At 49.1% G+C, this 19858-nt stretch overlaps 2 protein-coding genes across 3 annotated transcripts; both read left to right on the plus strand.

Moving 5' to 3' along the window:
* Nucleotides 1-6: 6 nt before the first annotated feature.
* LOC102983492 (sperm-associated antigen 5) lies at nucleotides 7-14599 on the plus strand (the record flags this gene model as incomplete). Its single annotated transcript, XM_028487395.1, has 22 exons — nucleotides 7-656; nucleotides 761-935; nucleotides 6197-6271; nucleotides 6520-6612; nucleotides 6708-6842; nucleotides 7055-7174; nucleotides 7297-7389; nucleotides 7492-7605; nucleotides 7951-8044; nucleotides 8204-8351; nucleotides 8431-8533; nucleotides 8722-8855; nucleotides 9068-9206; nucleotides 12047-12158; nucleotides 12326-12412; nucleotides 12674-12794; nucleotides 12911-13022; nucleotides 13404-13484; nucleotides 13646-13801; nucleotides 13882-13956; nucleotides 14084-14164; nucleotides 14403-14599. Coding segments are annotated over 22 exons (2970 nt in total), but the record flags the coding sequence as incomplete, so codon positions are not given.
* Nucleotides 14600-15235: 636 nt separating this feature from the next.
* Nucleotides 15236-18858, plus strand: ALDOC (aldolase, fructose-bisphosphate C). 2 transcript variants are annotated; one of them, XM_007121751.4, is made up of 10 exons: nucleotides 15238-15334; nucleotides 15934-15987; nucleotides 16421-16542; nucleotides 16629-16840; nucleotides 16954-17008; nucleotides 17103-17263; nucleotides 17385-17468; nucleotides 17712-17886; nucleotides 18027-18226; nucleotides 18356-18858. In XM_007121751.4, exons 3-10 carry the CDS (start codon nucleotides 16431-16433, stop codon nucleotides 18449-18451), a joined length of 1095 nt encoding a protein of 364 aa, XP_007121813.1. In that variant the 5' UTR covers nucleotides 15238-15334; nucleotides 15934-15987; nucleotides 16421-16430; the 3' UTR covers nucleotides 18452-18858. The 2 variants fall into 2 exon arrangements, with proteins under 2 accessions (XP_007121812.1, XP_007121813.1); XM_007121750.3 differs by lacking the exon at nucleotides 15934-15987 and having other exon boundaries at nucleotides 15236-15334.
* Nucleotides 18859-19858: the final 1000 nt, after the last annotated feature.

A 19858-nucleotide genomic window follows, 5' to 3' on the forward strand; every position in this document is an offset into this window, starting at 1 on the left:
TACCCACAAAATCCCTGTTCTGAGCAACAGCTATACTGCTCCAAGGAAAGCCTGAAGGACAGTGGGACTGAGGCTGTGCCTGAGGACTTAGTCCCTTCTGAAAGTAATGCCTTGTTGCCTTCCTCCCTGCTCTGGCTTTCACCTTCAACTGTCTTAGCGGCAGATTTCCCTGTCAGTCTTGTGGACCCAGGGGAGGAAATTTTAGAGCACAGAACTACAGAGGAGAGAGAAATGAGCTTTCCCACATTCCCTGAGGAGGCTGAATTGGGAGATCAAGCACTTGTCTCAAATATGGACGATGTTCCACCCACAGGCCTGACCCAAAATCCAGGAGAAATGGAATCCCAGGCAGCTCCAGGGCCAGCAGTAGAAGATGCTGGTAGCATTCCTGTCTCTGATATGGGGCCTTGGATGTCTCCCCTGGCCTGGCTGGAAAAAGGTGTAAATACCTCCGTCATGCTGGAAAATCTCCGCCAGAGCTTATCTTTTCCCTCTGTGTTTCGGGATGCTGCGATTGGCACTACCCCTTTCTCTACTTGCTCTGTGGGGACTTGGTTTACTCCCCCAGCACAGCAGGAAAGGAGTACAAACACATCCCGAACAGGCCTGGTGGGCACCAAGGACAGTACTTCTGAGACAGAGCACCTTCTATGGGGGTAAGTATCCCTGTATCTTTGTGCTCCTGGACTTCATTCACCTGGATCTGCCACTCCCATCCCTTTCCCTCTCTTCTCCTCATGTTCTTCTCTTCCTACTGCAGCCGTCCTCCAGATCTGACTGCCTTATCTCGACATGACCTGGAAGATAACCTGCTGAACTCTCTTGTCATTCTGGAGGTTCTCTCCCGCCAGCTGCAGGACTGGAAGAGCCAGCTGCCTGGCCCTCACCCCGAAGTTCAGGACAGCAGCACACAGACTGACACCTTTTCCAGTGGGGTAAGAAGGTTCTTCCCAAAGTGTGGAGGATCCCAGTGGGCCCTCTTCCTTAGAATATGTATAAAAGCTGAGGATCTGGAAAATCCCTTAGAGCTGTTGGTACTCACTATACCCCTGGGGTACATCAAGACCTTCCAAGGGAATGCAAGCAAGGAAAGTTTTAAAGGAATCGGTTTCTAGATCTTCATCTTCCAAATGCACTCTTTACTAATTTGTTTTCTTTCCTACTTCCCCATTCTCAATTACCCTTGCCCAATTTACTAACTTTACTATAAAGAAGAGCATATTTACTACCTGTCCTGAATCTTACATTGTCAAGAGGCAGCATTCAAAGGACAATAGAAAATATTTGTGTACGTGCTGAGAAGGCAAATGACTGCAATGATTATGTAACATGTCATTTTTGTGTGCTTTCAACAAAATTGAAGGAAGACTTCAGTTATGTCAGTGGATGGAAGTTCACTGTGAGATTTTCGGCATGTATCTCCAAAGGAGCTCCTAGAATTGGGTGACATGCCCTTCTTCCCTCTTTCATTCCTACTTTTCCCATTATTTATGTGAAGAAATTTTCTCACAGAAGTCTTTTTTTTTTTGGCTGCACCACATGGCTTGTGGGGTTTCACTTCCCCAACCAGGGATCGAACCCAGACCTTTGGCAGTGAGAGTGCGGTGTCCTAACCACACGACCGCCATGGAATTCCCTCACATAAATCTTGTATCTGTAAGAATGGAAAATAGGCATAGAATTCTTGCTGAACTATGTCTTATTGTAGGAATTATAGTAATCACAGACACATGAACTAATAAGGGGGGGGCTGCTCCATCTATTTCATTAGTAGATGGATCTCCAGTAAAATTTTACTGGATATGTTTATGATTTTAATTTAAAATTATATTATTAAAGTGATTAGTATACAACTGATGAAAATATTTCTCCATCCAAAAGAGAGTTTTCTCACTTAAAATCTTATGTGGGACTTCCCTGGTGGCACAGTGGTTAAGAATCCGCCTGCCAATGCAGGGGACATGGGTTCGATCCCTGGTCTGGAAAGATCCCACATGCCACGGAGCAACTAAGCCCGTGTGTCACAACTACTGAGTCTGCGCTCTGGAGCCCTCGAGCCACAACTACTGAGCCTGTGTGCCACAACTACTGAAGCCCGCACGCTTAGAGCCCGTACTCGGTAACAAGAGAAGCCACCGCAATGAGGAGCCTGTGCACTGCAACGAAGAGTAGCTCCTGTTTGCCACAACTAGAGGAGGCCCGCACACAGCAACAAAGACCCAGTGCAACCAAAAATAAATAAATAAATAAATTTAAAATCTTATGGTCAGAGGAATTAAAAATGTTTTTTAATTTATTTAAATTTAGATGAACTTTTGATGTCGTTGCAGAGATACTAATAGAGTTTAAAGTGTAAAAGTATGTTTTATTAGGATAAAATTCTGAGAGGAGTAAAAATAGAGGTTCAAGGAGAAAAAGGGATGATATAAAATTTCTGTTAAAGAAGAACTTCGTGTATTTTTAAAAATTAATTAATTAATTAATTTTTGGCTGTGTTGGGTCTTCGTTGCTGTGCACGGGCTTTCTCTAGTTCTGGTGAGCGGGGGCTACTCTTTGTTGCGGTGCGCTTCTCTTGTTGTGGAGCACGGGCTCTAGGCGTGCGGGCTTCAGTAGTTGTGGCTCGCGGGCTCTAGAGCACACGCTCAGTAGCTGTGGCACATGGGCTTAGTTGCTCCGCGGCATGTGGGATCTTCCTGGACCAGGGCTCAAACCCAAGTTCCCTCCATTGGCAGGTGGATTCTTAACCACTGCACCCCCAGGGAAGTCCCCTTTGTGTATTTTCTAAAGGTATCAAATAGGTATTAAATCATTATGGTTTATAAAGCAGAAACAAACACACCATTGTAAAGCAATTATACTCCAATAAAAACAAAAAAAATCATTATGGTGTATGTAACATTTATACCATTGGGTATATTTAAGAGTGATGTAACAGTTTTATTTCAAACTGTCAATGTTTATAAGGTGGTGGAAATTACAGACTTTGTAACAATTTAAACGTAAGGGTACTCCAGCTTTCAAAATTACTGTAGGAGATATGAGAGGAAAACAGTTTAAAGACCACTGTTCTAGAGGAGTCTTGCTGTGACAGCACAGGCCGAGGAAGTAAGGGAATGTGTCAGGGAAGGAATTGAGGTCCTCATTGTTGTGGCTGTTGAGGTAATAGGTGGCTGCTGCTAAGAAGAGATGGTCTCGGGATTTCCCTGGCGGTCCAGTGGTTAGGACTCCACGCTGTCACTGCCGAGGGCCAGGGTTCAATCCCTGGTCAGGGAACTAAGATCCCACAAGCTGCGCGGCGCGGCCAAAAAAAAAAAAGATGGTCTCTAAAACTCCAAAGGCCTCCTTTGGGTTGAAAATATCCTCAAAATAATGACTTTACTTTTTGTCAAAATCCTGGAAGCCATAGGCTCATCATTCCTATATTTTCTTATTTTTGTATCCTTTCCTCTTGTCCTTGACCTTGTTCCCCATCCCTGAGTTGGCCTTGTACCCTCTTTCCTTGAAGCTTGCCAAATCCTTTTAGAGACCACTGGAGCAGAACCAAAGAGAGGAAATGACAGTGCCTTCAGCCATTCCCCATCACAGTGCCATGTCCTTGCCGCTTGGCTGCCTCATTCACGCTAATCTCATCACCTGCCTGACTGGCCAGCCCTGAGCAGTATGTGTGCCCTGTTCCAGGGCTCCAGGGGTAACTCTGTGCCTTACTGCATGACGCAGTCGGGAACAATGTCTGCTTTGCTGGGGAGGGGAGTGATGAACTCTAAGAGATCTGCCTCCTTATATCCAGACTGCTGCAGCATCATGACTCAGCACTGCTGCTCCAGCACTAGGCTTTTTCCTAGAGGGTGGCTGCCTTGCAGCAGTAATGAAGGTTCCCCACTTTTCTCTCAGAACTTCAAAGTTTCTCTATGGCTCTGCTGCCTTTGAAATCATACTTATCTACGCTACATAGCACACTAAGATTTTCGTCTGCCCCAAGATAATGAACAGACCATTAGAGATTAAGAAAATTGAAATGAGTAGTAAATAAATATTTGAGAAGGTTACCATGACTGGTAATCAGAGAAATGCAAATTGCAACATGAGATGCTATTTTCTTCTGACAAAATAGCAAAGAATAAAATAGATAATAGTGGTAAGCATTGTCCTGTCGTCAGTAGGGCATAAATTGGTTCAATCTTTTTTCTTTTTTATGCTTTAAAACAGTTATATTTAATATTACATTTAAAATTTTTTTCTCTTGTTTGAACATTATGCCTTTAAACGGGTTCAGCCGTCTTTGAAGGCAATTTAAACTGCTCAAAGCAGTTCAAACTTTTTGACCCAGTAACCCCACTTCTAGGGATAAATCCTAAGGGGGGAAAAATACTGCATAAAGATGATAACTTTAAAAAAATGAAAAATAATGGTACATCCATAAGATGGGATATCCTACAGTTATTTAAAAATATATTTATGAAGAGTTTTTCTTTCCAGCCATGCAGTACGGCATGCAGGATCTTAGTTCCCCCACCAGGGATCAAACCCATGCCCCCTGCAGTGGAAGTGTAGTCCTAACCACTGGACTGCCAAGAGTTTTTAATAGCATGGAAAAGTAAGTTTAATGTTCATGGTTTTTTCTTTTTTTTTGCGGTACGCGGGCCTCTCACTGTTGTGGCCTCTCCCGTTGCGGAGCACAGGCTCCAGACGCGCAGGCTCAGCGGCCATGGCTCACGGGCCCAGCCGCTCCGCGGCATGTGGGATCTTCCCGGACCAGGGCACGAACCCGTGTCCCCTGCATCGGCAGGCGGACTCTCAACCACTGCGCCACCAGGGAAGCCCTAATGTTCATGGTTTTTAAAGAAAGGAATTCAGGGACTTCCCTGGTGGCGCAGTGGTTAAGAATCCTCCTGCCAATGCAGGGAACTTGGGTTCGATCCCTGGTCTGGGAAGATCCCACATGCCGCGGAGCAGCCAAGCCTGTGCACCACAACTACTGAGCCTGCGCTCTAGAGTCTGCGAGCCACAACTACTGAAGCCCACGCACCTAGAGCAAGTGCTCCACAACAAGAAAATCCACTGCAGTGAGAAGCCTGCGCACCACGACGAAGAGTAGCTCCCACTTGCTGCAACTAGAGAAAGCTCACGCACAGCAACGAAGACCAAACGCAGCCAAAAATAAATAAATAAATAAATAAGATCCCACAAGCCGCATGGCCCAGCCAAAAAAAAGATACCTAGAGAGCAACAAAAATAAATAAATAAATAAAAAGAAAAAAAAAAGAAAGGAGTTCAGAGTGCATATAACCTCTAAGAGGCTTTGAGGTGAGGTAAAATATCAGCAGAAGTTAAAAATGAGTGATACTCTACTTTGATAGGTCTCCCTAAAGCACATATCCTAGTCTCAGGCTCTCAATGAGGAGACTAAATATAAACTCAGGGCTAAAGAACATTAGTATAATAAAATTAAGTAAGAAAAGCAGGACCCCAAATTTATTTATATATTATAATCTCAATTGTGGTTTTTCTTAAGCATTACTGTCTTTTGTCAAATCTAAGATACAATCAATATTGAATGCATACCAATGTCAGTGGTGTTAAAATGTGAAAAGACAGGGACTTCCCTGGTGGTTCAGTGGTTAAAACTCTGTGCTTCCAATGCAGGGGGCACAGGGGTTTGATCCCCGGTCAGGGAACAAAGATCCCACATGCCGCGCAGTGCGGCCAAAATGAAAAAAAAATTGTAAAAAGGCAATCATCTTAGAATTTATTAAATATAGTTATTTCTTTCTAAATCAGTAGTCTACAACTTTTTTCTCCCCCTGACACCTGAGGGAGGTAACATACTCATCAGTTACAGCAAATCCCTATAGCAAGGAAATCTGGTGTGGAGGTATATTGAAATCTCTTGGGGTGGGTGCTATACTGTTGGTTGAGAATCACTGCTCTAGGGGTGAAATGGATAATGATTCTTTTTCCATTTTATTCACTTTCCTATTTCCAAAATTTTACAATAAACACATAATCAGAAAAAAAGTTATTTTAAAAAGTAATTTTTTTACCTACCTCTGGAATTTTTCTGACTTGGCTTCATCAAGGTTTGAGCCTTGCTCCTGATTTTAATGGGAAAGGCTCCTGTATCTCGGTGGGAGGGGGAAAGAGCTGCTGGTGGTGCATGTTGCCTATGCAAAATGGGCAACTCTGTTTCTCCAACTAGGTGAGTAAGAAACCTCAGCATCTTCAGGAGAGCCAGGAGATTGGACAGGCTCTGCGGCAGGCCAGGAATGTCATGGTAAGTGTTGATTGACCTTATACCATTGCTGGGTCTCCTGTGAAGATCAAGAATGGTGACTCCTGAGCAGTTAGCAGATGATGGATGGTACTCAGCCATGGTAGTGAAGGGAGGTTTCCTTTTGTTAAGAACATCTCTTCCTTATTGGGAGCGTGAAATTGGGGTTGGTGGCTTCCTTCTCAGTGTCCCTGCTTACTTCCTGCTTAGTGACTTTATTTGATCTAGCCTAACCATCTCTCCCTCTACAGCAGTCATGGGCGCTGGTCTCTAAAGAGCTGATATCCTTGCTTCACCTATCTCTGCTGCACTTAGATGAAGATAAAACTGCTCTGAGTCAAGAGGTAAGCAGCATGCAGATGGAGGCAGAGGCCTTTGGTGGGACTGCAATTCAGCCAAATAAAGAAACCAGACACAGTATATGATTCTTATCTTATAGTCTTGGCGTACAGAAACCTTGGTGTCCTGCTGTTTTGATGTGTTGAAGAAATTGAGGGCAAGGCTCCAGAGCCTCAAAGCACAAAGGGAGGAGTCAAAGCACAGAGAGGAAATGGCCCTCAGAGGCAAAGATGCGGTAAGTTGTCAGGCTTTTGTTCCTGGATGTAGGAGGTCTCTTCCTAAGGTTCCTGCAGGAACATAAATTGACTTGAGACACAGATGGGTGGCCTGAAAACTGCTTGCCCTGGGGAATAATGAACTAAACTACTGGTGTGACGGATAGTCATGGCTTTTTGTGCTGTATCCTTCCTCTGCCCACAGTGTCCTCTCAACCTCTTCTCTAAACAGGCAGAGACAGTGCTAGAGGTTTTCTGTGCACACGCCAGCCAGCGCATCAGCCAACTGGAACAGGACCTGGCATCCATGGGGAAATTCAGAGGCCTTTTGAAGGAAACCCAGACCCAACTGGTAATTGAAGGCATATTCTTTCCTGGGATCCATACTGACACACTGGGAGGATGGTCATGTACCCCTACTTCCCTGTATCCAGAGGGAAAGGGCCCCCTCCATTGACAATCCTTCTCATGTAGGTAGGGCTTCATACTGAGCAAGAAGGGTTGGCTCAGCAGACAGCAAGTCTTACTTCAGCCTTGCAGCAGGACTGGATATCCATGCAACTGGATGTGAGTATTTGGGGCCATTATACTGCTCCTTTGCTCACAGCCAGCCCTGTTAGGAGTCTTGTCTCAAGGGTGCTCTTCTGACCTGCTTGCTTCCCCTGGTAGTATGTAACATGGACAGCTCTGCTGAGCCGGTTTCGACAACTCACAGAGAAATTTACAGCCAAGAGCCGGCAGACCCTGCAGGAACGTGATGCTGCAATTGAGGAAAAGCAGCAGGTACAAACCAGGAGTGGGGACTGCTTAGGCCTGGTTTCCTCCTTCTTCTCTACAGAAGGCCTTTCTGATGAGTGGTGTCATTAGCCTCTTCCCTGGGACCTGTCTTCTTTCCATCTGTCGGTTTGGAGACCAGCCAGTCCCTTTGCTATAAGATGGCCTTCAGCACCTTCTTCAGCAACTTTCCTCCTGTTTCTACTTTTTCCTGAGGATCAGACTTATTTGCTGCAGTGTTTTTTCCCAGGAACAAGGTGGTTTGTTGTCCTGTCCAGAAAGAGAAACTGGACTAAGTCTTGGGACTCTTGATTCAGGAGGAGCTGTGGGAGGAAAACTGTCTTTTTCGCCTAGGTTTCCAGGGAGCTGGAACAAGTCTCTTCCCATTTAGAGGCCTGCAAAAGCCAACTAGAACAACTGGAGTTGGAAAACAGTCGCCTGGCAACAGGTGTGCGTGTGTGCATGCGTGCAAGCAGTTGTACCCTGCTGAGGCTTGGGGTGTGGCAGTAGCGTAAGAAAGTGCTCTAGGGCACTTGTCTTAGGGCAGAAGTGTGGGGACGTTTGGGCCTGGTGACCACATGGTATCATTAGGATAATTTTGGTCTAGATCTCCGGGCTCAGCTGCAGATTCTGGCCAGCATGGAGAGTCAGCTAAAAGAGCTACAGCGTCAGCATGCCCATTGTACCCAGGACCTGGCCATGAAGGATCAGTTGCTCTGCCAGCTTACCCAGAGCAGTGAGGAGAAGGCTGCTCAGTGAGTTCCTCTCAGGTTATTGTGGCAGTAGGCATCCAGGATATGGGACCAATGGGATCTAACGTAAGGTCTCTGGCAGATGGCAAAAGGAAGAGATGGCATTAAAACATATGCAGGCAGAGCTGCAGCAACAGCAGGCGGTCCTGGCCAAGGAGGTGCAGGACCTAAAGGAGACCCTGGAGGTAAGGAAGATGGCTTGGGGCAGGGGAGCTGCAGGAGTGTGACTCTACCCTGATGGTATTGAGGTGAGGTTTGAGATTCTGGACTGGAAAAAGCCTCTGTTCCCAGGACTCTAAAATTTCCCACTTAGATGCATATTCCCCCCTCCCTTCCTCGCTCCTTGCCTTCCTTCCTGCTCCTGTCTCCCCAGTTTGCAGAACAAGAGAATCAGGTTGCTCACCTGGAGCTGGGCCAGGTTGAGTGTCAGTTGAAAACCACACTGGAAGTACTCCGGGAGCGCAGCCTGCAGTGTGAGGACCTGAAGGACACCATGGAGAACCTGAAGTAAGACCTCTACCTTTCTGTGCTTCTCTGTTAGTGTTTATCTCTCCCAGGACTGCTTCTAGAAGCTAAAGTCTCCAAGAAGGGAATTGTGTCAGGGTCCGAGAGCCTCTTGTTTCCCCTCTTTGAACGCAGTTCTGTGTGGGGATTTGGAGAAGTGTTCAGAGAAGGTCACCTGGTGTTTGGCCGTCTTCTCTGTTCCTTCCTTATTTCAGGGCTAAACTGGCCAGCACCATGGCAGAGAAACAGCAGCAAGACCTGGAGAAGACACGCCAGTATTCCCAAGAGCTAAGGGTGCTGACTGAGCAACTCCGTAGCCTGACCCTCTTCCTACAGACAAAACTAAAGGAGAAGGTAGGGTCCGGGGTTTCCTTCTCTTCCCTTACAATTGTATCAATATCTTCGAATAAAGACGGTTTTATTTCTTCCTTCCTGAACTGTATACCTTTTATTTCCTTTTCTTGTCTTACTGTGTTAGCTAGAACTTCCCCAATAGCGTTGAAAAGGAATGGTGAGAGGGGACATCCTTGCCTCGTACCTGATCTTAAAGGGAAAGCTTTGAGTTTCTCACCTTTAAGTATGATGTTAACTGTAGGCTTTTTGTAGATATTCTTTATCCAGTTGAGGAAGTTCCCCTCTAATCCTAGTTTACTGAAAGTTTTTCCACTTGTATCCTTATTGTATAGAATGGTCTTCCTAAAATTCTACTCTTGTTCCATCTCTGTGACCTTCAGTGATTTTCAGTTGCCTACAGGATGTCTTCAACCTGTCACTCAAACTTTTCTTCTTCTGTCTCCTACCTCCCTGTTATGAACCCTTTACTCCCATAGACTGCCTACGTACTACACACACGTCTCATCCCCATTCGCACCCAGATGCGTGCTGTTACCGCGTCCGTTCTCTGCTATCTTCAAACTGGAAATACCTTTTCCTTCCTATTAAAATCCTCCCTGGTTCACCTTCTTCTTTGAAATGTTCCCAAACATCAGTGGACTCAGTGATCTGCTATATTCCTCATGAACTTACTCTCCTTTTGCACTTGTATTAATTTGCCTTGGATGTTTGGTCTCTTCAACTAGACTGTATTTAAAGAAAGCAGAAATTTAGCCTTGCTTCTTTGGCTTCCCCACAGTGCACACTGAACAATAAATGGATACTTTTCAGAATGCAGCATTAGTTAGCTTATTCAACAGTTAAAGGCACAGCCAGAATCCTGAAATCAAATTGCTTATGATCTGACCCCATTCCCCAGTGTGTGCTAAGCACAGGAATCCAGTCTTCCAGGGAAGACAGACAGATGTAAACTTGTCATCTTGGTTTGTGATTGTGATAGAGGGTTGCCTGGATGGCCACTGAGGGTCGCCTGGATGACCACAGAGAAAGGAGCATCAGTTCTACCTTTGAGAGTTAAGATGTCTTCTCAGAGCAGGTGACTCTTGGGCAGAGTCTTGAGGTTAGAAGTTTGTAGGGCAGGGTTGGGTATATAGGAAGGCCCACCAGGCAGAGGGAATAGTATGAAAGTCATAGAGGCACTATGGGTACTTTTTGTAGTGTCTACCTTGTGACAAGACCTGGGTTAGGTGCTGGGACTACAGGTGAACAAGGCCAAGGCCCTGCTCATGTGGAATGTGGCGAGTTTGGGAACTGGGAGGTAGCTCTTTATGATTGGATTATAGGAGCTATGTGGGGCAAGGATTATAAGGAGAAAAGGCTGGAGAGCTAGGCAGGAGGCCAGATTTTTGAAGGCTTGAACTAAAGGGATATGGAGGAGGGGATGAATTGGATGAATTCAATACATATTTAGGAAGTAAAAGTAACAGAATGGGGACTTCCCTGGCGGTCCAGTGGTTAAGACTTCGCCTTCTAATGCAGGTGGTGCGGGTTTGATCCCTGGTTGGGGAGCTAAGATCCCACATGCCTCGCAGCCAAAAAACCAAAACATAAAACAGAAGCAATATTGTAACAAATTCAATAAAAAAGACTTTAAAAATGGTCCACATCAAAAAAATCTAAAAAAGAAAAGTAACAGAACGTGGTGATCAGTTTGATATAGGAGTACGGTGGAAGAGTGAATGATGATCTCTAGATTGCTGGAAAGATGGCGACACTCTAGAACTGGGATTGGCAGACTTTTCCTGTAACGTGCAATATGATAAATATTTTCGGCTTTGCAAGCCACATGGTCTTTGTCTCAACTACTCAACTCTGCCTTTGTAGCTCAAGAGCAGGCATAGAGAGTATATAAATAAATGGATGTGGCAGTGTTCCAATAAAACTTTATTTACAAAAACAGGTGGCAGGCCAGATTTGAACCACAGGCTGTAATTTGCTGCTCCCCTGCTCTAGGAGCGTAAATATAGGTGGAGGAATAGATTTTTGGTGGGGTGGGACAGGAAAAATGGTTAGCTAAGCTTTATACATACTAAATTTCAGATGAACTGTGGAGCAATCTGGTAGATTTTTCACAGGTAGTTGAGCCTTTGGGCCTGGAGATTGGGAGAAGGTCCTGTTGAGAGAGACAGATTGAAGGGTCATCCATGTAGAAGTGGATGTTTTTGTGGAGCTCCTGAGGTGAGGCCACCTGGGGAATGTAAAGAGGGTCAAGGATGAACCAGAAGGAGCCCACAGTTAAAGAAAGACCTGTGGATAGAGAGAAGAAAATAGCCAGAAAGGTATGAGTCCTACCTGTGAAGGAGAGAGAGTCATGTCACACAAGTGAAGAAAATGAAGTTTCTAAAAGAACATGGTCATTGGTTATCACATAAGTCAGGTAAAATAAGACCTGAAAGGTGTCCGATGCCATTGGTGTACCAAATAATGAGAATTTTTGTGGAATGGTGGGGCAGAAGCCTGAGTGTAGTGGGCTAGGGAGTCCATACATGGTGAGAATTTTAGGCAAGAAATGTAGGCTTTTCTTTCTTTCTTTTTTTTTTTTTTTAATGGAAGGGAAAAAGAAAAGGCAGTAGCTAAAAGCATACTTAAGGTAAGAAGAAGGGTTTTTGTTTTTTTTTTAATTGTTGTTCTAGTGAGAGAGAATTAAGTTCAGGGAAAGGAGCTAATGGAGAAGTTGAAGATAGAGAAGAGAGATGACATATAGAACAGCATCCCGAGGAGATGGCCCGTGAATACCTGGAAGTTCAGGGAACCCACTATCCCCGAAAAGCAGCTGGCGTTTTTTTTTCCTTTGCCCTTAGGCTGAACCAGAGACCCTCCCGATAAGCACAGCCTGTGCTCCTTCCCAGGAACACCCTCTGCCCAGTGACAGCACCTTTTTGGGAAGCACCCTGACAGCAGTGGCAGATGAAGGTTAGAGGCCCTGGAATTTAGGGGTGGGAAAGTTGTGACTCTGCTCTTGATATCTTCAGCTGTTGAAGATGCCGCCAACAGACCCTGTCTCTCCCTGGCTCCCGTGATGGCCGACCCTTGACTGGGTCACCAGAGGGGCCCTCTACCATGGTTGCATTTTGTTTTAGAGCCAGAATCGGCTCCTGTGCCCTTGCTTGGAAGTGACAAGAGTGCTTTCACCAGAGTAGCATCAACGGTTTCCCATCAGCCTACAGGTTAGGATGGGCTCCAGGGATCCTGCCTCATTTCTAGATCTGGTAGTGATGATAAAGACTAAAGCAGTGAGAAGTGCTTTGCTCTAAAAACCTCAATTTTACTTGGGCTCATTTCATTTCTGCCTGTTGGGATCAGTAATGTTCCAGACATTCAGATCCTGTGGGTGGGGAACATGGATAAGAGTTGTGGAAGTGACAGCTACACACTTCTTCCTTCCAGAGCTAAAGGGCTCTACCTCTATCTAGTACTTTCTCTTTCAGAAACCCCAGGCATCGAGAATAGCCTAGCAGAAATGAGTACTATGACTCTGGAGCTTCAGAGCCTGTGTTCCCTGCTGCAGGAGTCTAAAGAAGAGGCTGTCAGGACTCTGCAGCAAAAGATGTGAGTGGAGTGCAGTCTTGGTGAGAGGGGGCAGGTCAGGTGAGCAGCCCCTTATGTCAAGGGCCCAGGCAGCCCCTGGGGGGACAGGAATAATGCTGAATTCTTCCCTCCCCTAGATGTGATCTGCAGGCTCAGCTGCAGGCCCAGGAAGAACAGCATCAGGAAGCCCAGAAGGCAAAGGAAGCGGACATAGAGAAGCTGAACCAGGCCTTGTGCTTGCGCTACAAGGTGGAGGAGGGGCCTGGAAGTGAAGCGATGAAGAACTGGGGCAACTGTGAGGGCCCACTGGGAGCTGTTGTCTCTCCAGGAATCTGGGTGGTGGAGATTTTCCAACCATTGCCCTAGTTTTGCCCTTCTTGGGGTCAGACAATTCACATGTTTGGGAACCAGCTATAGACTGACCCATCTTCCAGGCTGACCTAGAACTCCAGCAGAACTCTCTCAACACGGAAATGTGCCTGGCCTGACATAGCTCTAGAGGAAGAATTGGAGTGTTATCAATTGGTATCACCTGGGCTGAGCATGGTCTGGCACAAAATCCTATCTCCTGGCAAGGGCTGCAAAGAAGCCAGCTCTCCCACTGCCTTCTTACCTCCCTTTTCCTCACAGAATGAAAAGGAACTCCAGGAAGTGATACAGCAGCAGAACGAGAAGATCCTAGAGCAGATAGACAAGAGTGGTGAGCTCATAGTACGTTCCTCATGATGCCCAGCCTCTGCCTTCTATGTCACTGGTAGCCAGGGTCCCAAATGTGGGAATTGGGTCCCCTGGTCTACCCTTGCTCACCACATGGGATAAGGATAGAGAGGACCTTCGAGGGCTACTAGATACCTCTCCATTCTCATCCCCAGAGGCTTAGAGAGGAGGTGACCCAGCTCACCCGTTCACTTCGGCGTGCGGAGACAGAGACTAAGGTGCTCCAAGAGACCCTGGCAGGCCAGCTGAACCCCGACAGTCAGCCCATGGCCACTAACTGGATCCAGGAGAAAGTGTGGCTCTCCCAGGAGGTGACTCAGAGTTAATAGAAGAGCTGGGCAACTGGTGGGAACCCTAGACTGTGCCCCTACTGATCTGAACATATCTATAGGTGGACAAGCTGAGGGTGATGTTCCTGGAGATGAAAAATGAGAAGGCAAAACTCATGGTCAAGTTCCAGAGCCACGTAAGAATTTCCATGTCATTCTAGGGCTATTTCCTGTCACCACTAGCAAGTGCCCTGCCATATTTATCTTTCTCCACAAGCTGTGTTCTTTTAAGCATAGAGCTTATGCATCCTATTTGCTTTTTAGAGAAACATCCTGGAAGAGAATCTGCGGCGCTCTGACAAGGAGTTAAAGAAACTAGATGACATTGTTCAGCATATTTATGAGGTAAAGGAGGGAGGGAGTTGATGCAACTAAGGCACTTGGTATAAGGCCTGGCCCAGGGGGTACTGATGAGCATAGCTGTGGTTTCCAGCCTTTGCTGAGAGCTGGGCCTGACTCACTATTGCAGCCTTCTCTGTGGCTTCCATTTTCCCCCCTCTAACTCAGTGGGTGCTTCTTGGGGCTGGGAGCCTTGGGCCTTTGGCCTGTGACCCTGAGCTGCCTTTTCTGTATCTCTTGCCAGACTCTGCTGTCCATCCCAGAGGTCGTGAGGGGTTGCAAGGAGCTACAGGGATTGTTGGAATTTCTGAGCTAAGAAACTGAAAGCTGGACTCTGTTTCACCCCTTTTTACCTGCAGTACTCCCTTACCCCAACACCAGGACCAACTGGCTTAGAGCCAGCTCTGTTTAATGCTATTTAAATAAAGTATATTTAATGTATTTCTTCAGGCTCACTGAATCTTATTTCTTGGGTAGGAGGTGGGTGGATGAGGTCAGGGGAGAGGCAGCTTGGCCCTCTTGCCTGGGCATCCTCCACACACCCCTCCCACTGCATCCAGAGCCAAAGCCAGTCTCCCCCCGCACCCCGACGCCTTTTCTTCCCCAGATACTCTGGTCACTGGACTGCTTGTTCCCTGGCTCACTGCCTGTAGCCCTGGTGAATAAGGGGGTGAGGACAGAGAAACTCAGTTCCTTACTCTCTGCCCTGGACTCCCACACTGTTGGTGCCTGTGTCCCACCTAACCCAACTGTTGTGATTGTTTAGGTGACCCTCCTTCACCAGACCAGGCTTCCTCCCCAACAGCCATCACAGTGCTCTGCACATGGTAAAGGCGATTGTGGCAGAAATGAGGCGAGGCCATTTCCTGCCCATGGGCCCTTGGTGGCTGGCCCACGAGGTGGGAGGGGGACAGTGCGCAACCACCTCGGAGATCCCGGCAGAGTAGTCACTCCACCTCGTCGCCCCGCCTCTGTGGGCGTGGCCTCGCCACGGACTCCAGTCCTGGGAGGGGGCGTGGTCGGGGCGGGGAGGTGCTGGCCCCGCCCCCCGGGGGAGTCACGTAGCTCTGCAGCAGCCGCAGCCTCATTTACAGGAGTCGGGCTTGGAGCCGCAGCTGCTGCGGACCTGAACCCGAGCTGCTCCTGTGGCTGCCGCAGCTAACTCGCCGCGCACAGGTGAGGCCCGGGGCGAAGCTGGAGTTGCTCAGCATCTCCGCTTCCTCTCCCTGACTCTTCTTTCTGCCTTCCTTACCCTGCTCCTGGGGACCCCTGGATGTGCCTTCTCAGCTCTCTCCTTACATTCTCTCTCCTTTCTGTCCACTGGAAACCCCACACCACTGCTCAGCTTCTCCCACACCACTCCTTCCTCTTAAGCTCTTATGCAGCTTTTCCAATCCCACATCTTCTGCCTACTGGATTTTTCCTTGGGGTTAGCCTCTCTCACCCAGACCATTTTAATCTCAGCCTGCTCCCTCTCCTAGGCTGAGTTCCCTCTCCAGTTCTCCTCTCTTCATGGTCCCCCTGGTCTAGGTCCTTCCACCTGACTAGTTAGCCTGTCTCACCATCATCTCCCCACAAGTCTCCTCCCTGCTGCTCCTGCATCTCTCCCCCTCTCTCCTCTCAGGCTCTCTCCTCATTCCTTTCAACCCTAATCCTCTGCTCCCATTCTCCTGACTGCCTAGGCAGTTAGGTTCAGGAAATGGAGAGGAGGTTATGGAAGCCTGTGGGCGTTTTTTGTGCCACTCTTCCTCCCTACCCCCACTCTTTTCCTCCAGAAGCTGAGGGAAGAGGGGTGATGGGTAATTTTGCCTCATTCTGAAGCCTCTGAAGTAAGTGCATTTTCCCTCAGGGCCCTGCTGAGGATGAGAAGAGGGAAGTTGGAAAGGCCAGGGCTTACGCCCACCTGACGAAGGGGCCAAATTCAGTGAAAAAAGGGTTGGCATCTTTATTTGGGCAGTAGTTTCATAAGAAGACCTGCAGCTTTGGGGCTGCTCACCTCCCCACCCCCACCCTGGGGCTGGGAAGGGTGCCCAACAGGGACAAAAGGAGATGTGGGAACTGGGGTCCTGAGCCTGCTGGCTGTCAGAGGGATTGGTGCCATCTTAATGCCCAGGACCCACGCCAAGGACTGCTGCTGCCCTGTTCCCAGCCCCTCCTTGTTGGGGTGGAAGGAAAAGGCCATTCCTCTCCATATGGGCAGGAGAGGAAGCAGAGGAGGTAGTGGGTGGGGTCCAGCTTTTATACCTCGTCTCCATTCCACAGAACTGTCACCATGCCCCACTTGTACCCAGCCCTTTCTGCTGAGCAGAAAAAGGAGTTGTCCGACATTGCCCTCCGGATTGTGGCCCCAGGCAAAGGCATTCTGGCCGCAGATGAGTCTGTAGGTAGGTGGGGGCCTGTGGTCAGGTGGGGAAGAGGTGTCCCGGGAGCCCTGGGGATGACCTTACCACCCTACTTTGTTTGCCCCCAGGCAGCATGGCCAAGCGGCTGAGCCAAATTGGGGTGGAGAACACAGAGGAGAACCGCCGGTTGTACCGTCAGGTCCTGTTCACTGCCGATGACCGTGTGAAGAAGTGCATCGGAGGTGTCATATTCTTCCATGAGACACTCTACCAGAAAGATGATAATGGTGTCCTCTTCGTCCGTACCATCCAGGATAAGGGCATTGTCGTGGGCATCAAGGTGCAGCCACTGGCCCTGGATGGGGGCTAAGCATGGAAATAGGTGTGTGGGTGTCAGGGGTGGCAAGCGGAATCCTGCCTGGGTCCACTTCTGTGCCTGTGTTTCCCCTTCAGGTTGACAAGGGTGTAGTGCCTCTAGCCGGGACTGATGGAGAAACCACCACTCAAGGTACAGGAAGGGTGGGCTTCAGGACCACAGGGTTGTTGGGTGGTTGCTGCTGGCAAAGAGGAGCAGAGTAATGAGGCTGGCGCTATGCCTGCAGGGCTGGATGGGCTCTCGGAACGCTGTGCCCAGTACAAGAAGGATGGCGCCGACTTCGCCAAGTGGCGCTGCGTGCTGAAAATCAGTGAACGCACACCCTCAGCACTTGCCATTCTGGAGAATGCCAACGTGCTGGCCCGCTATGCCAGCATCTGCCAGCAGGTGTGCCTATGTGTGTGAGAGGGGGTCAGATGGGTGCTCTGTGCCTGGTGGCGAGAGGGTTACATGGCTTTCTTCCATCTTACCTACTGCCCATCCCAAGCTACTCTGCTCTTACCTGCAGAATGGGATTGTGCCTATTGTGGAACCTGAGATCCTGCCTGATGGAGACCATGACCTCAAACGTTGCCAGTATGTTACAGAGAAGGTGAGTCCACACCTGGGCACAGACATACACCACAGAGAAAGCCTGACAGGGAGCCTGTTCCCCACAGTCCCTGGCTCAGATGCAGGCACCTTCCTCAAGCACTCTTTTACTTGATCCCAGAATGTACCTGTGAGTCTGACCTGTACCCACCCTCACAGTCATGCCCACCCAACCCTAGACAGGGAACATAATGTAGTGAGTGGCAGGGGCCCAGAACCTTAGTAAACCTCCTCTGATCCCCAGGTCCTGGCTGCGGTGTACAAGGCCCTGAGTGACCATCACGTGTACCTGGAGGGGACCCTGCTCAAGCCCAACATGGTGACCCCTGGCCATGCCTGTCCCATTAAGTATAGCCCAGAGGAGATCGCCGTGGCAACTGTCACTGCCCTGCGTCGCACTGTGCCCCCAGCTGTCCCAGGTACCACCCTGCTTCCAAACCTGTTCCTTTCCCTAAGACCCATTCTCACGTTCTTCCCCCGTTCTTGTGGCCTCCAGGGGTTCCTTACCCTGGAAAAATAAGGAGTGATCAATCAGTTTGTCTTCTCTTCTCCACCCTAGGAGTGACCTTTCTGTCTGGGGGTCAGAGTGAAGAGGAGGCATCTCTCAACCTCAATGCTATCAACCAGTGCCCCCTTCCCCGGCCCTGGGCCCTCACCTTCTCCTATGGGCGTGCCCTGCAGGCCTCTGCACTCAACACCTGGCGAGGGCAACGGGATAATGCTGGGGCCGCCACTGAGGAGTTCATCAAGCGGGCCGAGGTTGGGAGCTAGAGGTGGTGGGTGGGGAGGTGATGTGTAGCCAGGAGGGGTCAGCACCCAGAGGCTGTAGTCTGGGAGGGTTCAGCACCTGTGGACTGGGTCGGCCTCCTTAGCCCCTTCCTTTTGCAGGTGAATGGACTTGCGGCCCAGGGCAAGTATGAAGGCAGCGGAGAAGATGGTGGAGCGGCAGCACAATCCCTCTACGTTGCCAACCACGCCTACTGAGTACCCACTCCATACCGTAGCCCTCGGCCCAGCCACCTGCACCCAATTTTGCCTGTAGTTATGGCCAGGGCCAAGTAGCCATGAAGAGTGGAGATGCCTCCACCCAGCACTGAGTCATCTTCCTTTTTTCTCCTCCCCTCCCCTCTCCGATTGCTGCACCTGGGACCATTGGATGGGAGGATAGGGAGCCCCTCATGACTGAGGGCAGGAGAACTTGCTAGAAGTCAGAGCAGGATGCCTGGGTCTCCCCCCTGCCTCTGCCAGCCCCCACAATTTCCCCATGATGGGGTTGCTTCTCCATGGGCTCTCCTTGCCCACCCTCTCTCCTGGGATCAGAGGGTAGGGCACCAGAGCTGACTCATGCTTTGGGTACATACCACATAGCAAATAAATGGTAGCAAAACATGCTACTTTGTCTGTCTTTTTTACACATCCAGTTCCCACCTCCCAGTTTCTGATCTCTGCTGACTACTTACTGTCTCTGAGCCCTCTCCGACTGTGGAGGTGGAGAGGGTGGGTTTTGAGTTTTACTGGGCTTTAAGTTTGGGGGGGGAGGGGCACACCCAGTCACCATTCTCAGCTCAGGCTCTTGCTGTTGATGTCCGAGGCTGGAGCGTGGCAGTATGGAGGGCTGTGAGTCTTTCGGGAACTGCCACTTCAGAGGCACTCGGCAGCAGGTGCAGAAGGATGGAGTGAGGCAGGACTCAAGCTACTTCTCAACGCAGCTTTTGCACATGGCCCCAAGCTGGGATAAGAGGCGATGGGAGGAGTCTCTCACCTCTCAGCTGTGTTGAGCCCTGCTGAGGCTTGACACATTTCACCAGGGGGAGCCACTGCAGAAGGGGCACGTGGGTTGCCCAACGGGGAAAATCCCCAGGGCTCAGCGATGCGACACAGCAGGGTATCTAGGAGGTTGCCGAGAGCTATTGCTCACTCCCATTTGGGATAGATAGGGGCACAGAGGGAGCCAATTTAAGGGTCTGGGCAAGAGCAGACCTGGTGAAGTCTCATAATGAACTTTGACCACTTAGCTTGGACGTGGGTCTGTAGGTGGAGCACCTGGGTCTATCTGAGCAGATGAAAAGATGAGAGAACCTGCTGTGTGTTCTGTGTGAACTGGGGAGGCCATGCTCTGTGTGAAGTGCACAACCAATGCTTCGCCCAGCTAATTATTGCAATATGGGAGTGTAGGCCCAGTGTGGCCTGATCTTTTATTAATAAAAATAGCTCAGGGGCTTCCCTGGTGGAGCAGTGGTTGAGAGCCCCACTGCCGATGCAGGGGACACGGGTTCGTGCCCTGGTCCGGGAAGATCCTACATGCCGTGGAGCGGCTGGGCCCGTGAGCCATGGCCGCTGAGCCTGCGCGTCCGGAGCCTGTGCTCCGCAACGGGAGAGGCCACAACAGTA

The sequence above is a fragment of the Physeter macrocephalus genome, unplaced genomic scaffold (assembly GCF_002837175.3).
Source record: "Physeter macrocephalus isolate SW-GA unplaced genomic scaffold, ASM283717v5 random_1830, whole genome shotgun sequence".
NCBI classification, from domain to species: domain Eukaryota; kingdom Metazoa; phylum Chordata; class Mammalia; order Artiodactyla; family Physeteridae; genus Physeter; species Physeter macrocephalus.